Raw genomic sequence first — 6,653 nt, forward strand, 5'->3', positions numbered from 1 at the left:
AGGATTACAGCTGTGCACTCCTCCTGTCTGCACAACCGGGATTACAGCTGTGCACTCCTCCTGTCTGCACAGCTGGGATTACAGGTGTGCACCACCATTCCCCTTCCTCCCTCTTCTCTTCCTCTCTCCCTCCCCTGTGGAAGACCCATAGAGCCAGTTACCACATCATAAGGACACCTAAGGAGTCTTACAGACAGGTCCAGGAACAAAGAGCTCACGTATCTTGTTAAACAATCAGCCAGGTTTACCAAGCTGGACAGGTGATCTGAAATAAATCCTACATCCCATCTAAGTGCCAAGCCTGGCATGGTCCTGGTGTGGACAGTGACACGGTTCCTGCCCCAGGACAGGGTTCTGCTGTGAGTCTCCACAAGTGCCGATGACTGCTGTGGGCTTACAGCTTGCTTATATAATAATGTACATATTTCACACTCCTTGGAGAAATGTCCTCTCTATGAATATTAATGACTGCCAAGAGTCATCAGAGCAGAACTAAAACCTAGCAGATGATCTTCTTGAGAGGGTCCACCGTGGATTAAAATCTACAATGAATTTGCTCGGGTAGGCAAGGACTACGAAAAATTCATTTTAGGAAAGATTCCTGCTATTAATATGCTTTTCCTGTTATCACTAAACATGCATAACAACCACTAGGTATTGGCCCACTCTTTTGAGCAGATCTATGAAGATGGACTATCTTGTAGTGATGACAAATAGATAATGATTCTATAGAATTCCTGATTTGATTCAAATAATTTTAGGAAGAAAGTTTTTAGAGATAGTCTTAGTTGCTAGAAAGATGTAATAAATTTAGACTCCAGAATAGAATGTGCCCACTCCTCAGAATAGTAAGTAAAGGCTTCCTTCACATGCGCTTTCATAATTACACTAAAAAGAGAACTTGGGACATTTTTGTACTACAGGGAAAACATTAGGTCCAAGAATAAAGTCACAGGTGCGCACGATGATAAGGCAAGGCCATGTAAAAACTGTTGCTTTGAAATTTTAATGAGTATAATACAATGAAGCACTACTTTGAACTTATTATCAATATCCTTCTATAACTCCAATTCTATGTAACATTTTATCTCTGAGATAATTTTCTAAGAACTTTTTGTCTAAGTAGGTATAAAAAGACCAGAGAAAAGAAATAAAGTTGTTGGTTGAATGGTTTGGCTTGGGGAGATTTGCCCCACCCATCCATCCATCTACCCATCCATCCATCTATCCATCCATCCACCCACATGTATATATCTGTCTATATGTTTGTGCGTGAGTATATATGTGTGTGTATGTGTAAGCATGCATGAAGACTTGTGGAGTTGATTGAGACAGATGGTCATGCCCAGCCAGAGTGTGGGTATATGAATGTTTAAATGTATATATGTCTGTGCGTATTTGCCTCTACACAGCATCTTAATTCTTTTCCTTTCTTTCCTCTCTGGTTCACAAAGAGTTAACCAGCTTAGCCAGAAGGATTTCTGGCTAATTGACCAGAGAAAGGAGCACCAGCAATAAATCTTTCCACTTATCCCCTGCTGTTTTATGATGGGTGCTAAACAGTTTCTCACCTCAGAGGAACTCAGGCAGGCAGGTTAGCTATTGAAGCTAACCAAGTGACTTAGACTAAGACAGGTGTGATGGTTTGTATATGCTTGGTCCAGGGAGTGGCACTATTAGAAGGTGTGGCCTCATTGGAGTAGGTGTGTCACTGGATGTGGGTTTTAAGGCCCTCATCCTAGCTGCCTGAAAATCAGTCTTCCACAGCAGCCTCCAGATGAAGATGTAGAACTCTCAGCTCCTCCTGCACCATGCCTGCCTGGATGCTGCCATGCTCCTGCCTTGATGATAATGGACTGAACCTCTGAACCTGTAAGCCAGCCCCAATTAAATGTCATCCTTATAAGAGATGCCTTGGTCATGGTGTCTGTTCACAGCAGTAAAACCCTAACTAAGACAACAGGTAAACATTTTCTTATCGTACAGCAACCCTAAATATCTCATAAGACATATTACCCTCACCGATGTTCTTCCCCCTCTGCTGCTTCAAAATGAACCAAGAACAAGAAAGAAGACCCGCTGGGGCTTGCCCATAGCAAGTGACTCCATGATGATCTGACAGCATGAGTCCAGGAGGTGAAGGTGTGGCTAATGTCTCAGCAAAATGGAAAATTCTGGCACCTGCAGGACAGCCCTTAAGGCTGTGGAAAAGAGCTCTAACATGAGTGCAATATTGATATATATTGATATATATGTATGTATATAGACATATACATATATGCATATATGTGTATATACTCAACTATGCAAAATATAAGGATACAATATGAAGTATGAAGGGTTTCATGAATCTAAAGACCAAAAGCAGGTACACTATGAGCCAGCTTGTCAGAAAGATACAAAGGCAGGCAGACCAAGTTCAAGATCAGCCTAGGACAAAGCAAGGTTAGGCCCACAAGTGGAAGAAATTGTAATTTCAGGGCAAGGTCCCAGCCAACTAGATCTTTTGTACTTAACAAAGGCAGACAGATCTCTGAATTCTTTTGCTTAATTAGGAAATTAAAATGTATGCTTGCTGTCTCTTAAGAATTAGAATACATGACGGGATTGATATGTAAAATAAGACTGGACTGTGTTCTATAGGAGGTCAGAGAATTTAGGATAAAAAGAACTGCTTAGAGAACACATAAATATATAGACACACATACATACAGAGAGAGGCAGACAGAAAGACAGATGGACACACAGACACACACAAGCAGGACATGGACAGAGAGGTCTCCTAGAATAGCAAGCAAGCAGAATATAGACAAAGAGATCTCCAGGAAGAAAGCAGAACACAGAAGCAGACTGGAACACAGCTTGGATCCACAATCTGACTTTCTCTTGTCCTTCTTTTCACTGCTTCCAGACACCCCTTCTCTCAGAACCCCTCTCCATGCTGAGGCTGGTCCTTGGCATCTAAGCCTCCAGATGACTGCACCACAGGTGACATTTCAACTGTAACTTCTGAGACCTTGAGACAAAGTGGATCAGACTCTCAGTCTACTGAAATTACTATCTAGATACACTAACTTGGGGGGTAACTTGTAGCAATAGGTAAGTCACATAAGCCTGCATTAGTTGTCCTGGCTAGTTTTATATCAACTTGACACAAGCTAGAGTCATATGAATGCAAGGAACCTCAACTGAGAAAATGCCTCCATAAAATCCAGACATAGGACACTTTCTAACTAGTGATACATGGGGGAGGGCTCTGCCTGTTGTGGATGGTGTTATCCTTGAGCTGATGGATCCTGGAGTCTATAAGAAAGCAGGCTGAGCAAGCCTTGAGGAGCAAGTCAGTAAACATCACCCATCCATGGCCTCTGCATCAGCTCCTGCCTCCAGGTTCCTGCCCTGTTTGAGTTCCTGTCCTGACTTCCATCAGTGATGGGCAATGATGTAAGTGTGTAAGCTGAATAAATTCTTTCCCAAGTTTCTCTAGTCATATTTGTTTCATCACAGCAATAGTAGCCCTAACTATATTATAAATGAATTTAATATAAAACATGATAACATAAAGGCTAAAACTGTGAATCTTTTCAATGAGACAAAGCAAAATATCATCATGGCCTGGGAACAAGCAAAGAACATGAAAAGCAATAAGCGCACACACACACACACACACACACATGTGCACACACACCCCACACTGAGAATAAGGATCAGAAAATCTTGCCCATGTTTATAAACCTAGCACTGGGGAGGTCAAGATAGGAAGATTATGATTTTGATACTATCCTATATTATCCCTCTCTCTCTTCTTTCTCTCTCTCTCTCTCTCTCTCTCTCTCTCTCTCTCTCTCTCTCTCTCACACACACACACACACACACACACAGTTAAGTTATATTTCATCAAAATAAAACACTGGTCTGGAAATTTGGTTTAGTGGGTAAAGATTCCCAGGACCCACTGAAAGACCCACACAAAGACCCAGGGTTGGGGAGCAGCATATAGACAGGTGGAGCCTAGGCAAGGGGCACTCATTGGCCAGCCAGTCTAGCAATATGGGAGGCTCTAGATTTAATAAGAGACATCTAGGGTCAACCTCTGGCCTCCAAACTCCTCCACGTGGGCACACATACCCACACACATGTACATGCACTACACACACATACCAAAAAAATAAATAAAATTTCTAGCAGGGTTTGCCCTCCTCAGCAACCAATTTTTCATGGGTTCCACTGAAGACTTGTGGGAAAAGAAATTCTGCTTTATAAAGAACACAACATCTCAGCCAGGTCCTCAAAATGCTCAGCTTACCGGTGGGCTAAATTCCTATGTGACAATCTAAGTTTCTTACTAGGGACATTTACCAGTACATTTTACAAAAAGTAGCAAGGTTTGTTTCAGGGTTAAAACTGGATATGTCTGAGGAGTGATGATACTTGCAAATATTATTTTCCATCTTCTGGTCTTGATCCAATCAAATGGACTTGTTTACCACATGAAACAAGACAGACACTACTAGGGCTGTGTAATGACTGAAACTGGGGGTCTGAGGGGGGAGCTAAATACTTTCTTGTACTCTCTCTCCTGTCTAGCCACAGTTCACTGAATATACCGTACGAGATACTCATCACACCCTAATATCATGATGAAGATTCAGGTAAGCCACAGTATAGCAACTTTGTTTCCCAAGCACAGAAATGAGAAAATAGCAAGTTCTATTAGCACCTCTCTGCAAGCCAGAGAACTACTAACAGAAGTGTCCGGGTCACAGAACCTCGAATCCCAGCAGTAAACAGTGCATGTGACTAAGACCAATCACGGTGACAGTATACCATGGAATCGCAAAACAGAAGCTACCTGGGCCAAGTTCGCATTGTTTTTCATACCCCGACTTTAATGTAAGGAGTGGACTCAAGAACTTCAAGGTTATGGGAAAGCAGAAAAGAAGAACTCATTCAGAAGCTGTGTGCAGTTCCTGTGTGTCACAGCACCTGTCTGCATGCACTTCTTCCAGCCAGCCACATGTTCCTAAGCAAGACAGACGTGCAAACCATGCAGTGTCTGACTGCACGGCCCTGCGGCCGAGCCTGCAGCGGCGCTGGGAGGAGAGCGGGGAGTACGGGGTACTGCCTCTTGCCTAGGACCCCACAGGGTGCCCCGACCCCGCAGCGCAGTCCTCCCGCCCCGTCCCGTCGCTGCGGGTACTCACAGCTCTGGTCTCATAGAGCACCAGCTTCTGGACCGAGCTGATGATGGGGGCAGCGGCCGAGGGCATGGCTCCTGCCAGTGGCGGCCCCGCCCCAGGGCACCAGGCCGCGGCCCAGGTCGTGACAACTGCGGGGATCCCCCTGGAGACAGAGCGAGGAGACACCGCAGACCTCCAGCACACCAGACACAGCGGACAAAACCAGTATCGGAACACCAAACATTCGGCGGCTGGCACGCCGGCTGCTTCCGGATTCCTCCAGCCCCGCCTCCCAACCAGCCCAGTCCAGACCGGAGGGGCGGGGCTACAGGATCTTGTTGTTGCTGAGGGCGGACGCTAAGGGTGCCATCTTTCTTAAGGGCAGGCAAAGGGAAAAAAAAAAAAACTGGCTTATGTTAACCTTTAAAGAAAAGAGATCAGTTGATTGGGTTCTCCTTTTGGAGAGGTTTCTCCGTGTTGTAATTGATCTGTTTCTTCCTATATACTCTTTTATTTTCCTGAAACCTGTCTCCTGGATGCCTGTGATTTCCCCCTCTTTTGTCGCCTATTTTATCTCCACGAAAGTCAATAAAGTTTATATTGTGGCTGTATGGCCCACAAATCTTACTTGATTACTTAAATGTGGCGCCTTTGGTATTTGCGTATTTTATGTGTGAGGCTAACGGTCTGAATTCTAAAAGGAACCGTGCTGTGTAGGGCGAGCGCGCTGCTGTTAGAGTCGGTTCTAGTTAAGATAAGGTTTTCCCGTTTGCTGTCTGGGCATAAGTAGGTAATATATGCACTCGCTCTGTTGATCACCTCTACTTTCTGTGGGAAAGGTGTTTGATAATTATGACTACATTTAAGCACAAGTTTAAGGATTCACTCTGAATTCCAGCTCCACCTCCCGAGGCCCCGCCCTCCAAGAGGCTCTGGACACCGCCCACAGGTTTCCAAGGCAACCGCCTAACAGCTACCTAGCGCCTCAGGAGATAGCTGCTGTCGCGTCCCAGGTCCACAGGTAAGCAGAGGCAGGGAATTGTCCACATTCTGGGTGCATTTTGCCATCAGTTGCAGGGAAGTGCACTTCCGGCGGGGACCCCACACCAGTTATTTTTCTTGCAAAGTTAAACCACGATCTCTTCATAAATCGACTTTTCAAAACCAGTTCTCCTTTCAGCTAAGGAGAATCACACAAATGCGGACTAAAGACTTGCCTGCCCCAGAGGGTAACAGTGGCCGCTAAAGTAGCACTGGCAGCAAGTGCTAGGTTTCACAGGGACCCCTCTATATTCCAGAATTCACCGCTAGAGGGCTCTCATGCTGAAAAGGTAATAAAACTTTTAAAATACAAACAAATAGCTGAAAGTGATATTAAAGTTTGCTGTAGATTCAAGTTAGGACGTTACAAGGTTTCTAAAGTATGAGTATCTATTATTGGTTTTGTTTCAGTTTGATACATCTTTTTTTTTT

General features: G+C 44.4%; 2 protein-coding genes across 2 annotated transcripts in view; one reads left to right on the plus strand and one right to left on the minus strand.

Annotated features, from left to right (window-relative positions):
- Nucleotides 1-5,452, minus strand: part of Fig4 (FIG4 phosphoinositide 5-phosphatase) — a 112,647-nt gene extending 107,195 nt beyond the window's left edge. Inside the window, exon 1 of the mRNA XM_021204720.1 lies at nt 5,205-5,452. Coding sequence (XP_021060379.1) covers nt 5,205-5,270 — 66 coding nt within the window. The 5' untranslated portion in view covers nt 5,271-5,452. The remainder of the gene's footprint in view (nt 1-5,204) is intronic.
- Nucleotides 5,453-6,140: 688 nt separating this feature from the next.
- The window catches only part of Ak9 (adenylate kinase 9), a 128,348-nt gene continuing 127,835 nt past the window's right edge, over nt 6,141-6,653 (plus strand). The window contains exon 1 of the mRNA XM_029542577.1: nt 6,141-6,201. The gene's annotated coding sequence lies outside the window, so the exon portion shown is untranslated. The remainder of the gene's footprint in view (nt 6,202-6,653) is intronic.

Source organism: Mus pahari, chromosome 9 (genome assembly GCF_900095145.1).
Source record: "Mus pahari chromosome 9, PAHARI_EIJ_v1.1, whole genome shotgun sequence".
Lineage (NCBI taxonomy): Eukaryota > Metazoa > Chordata > Mammalia > Rodentia > Muridae > Mus > Mus pahari.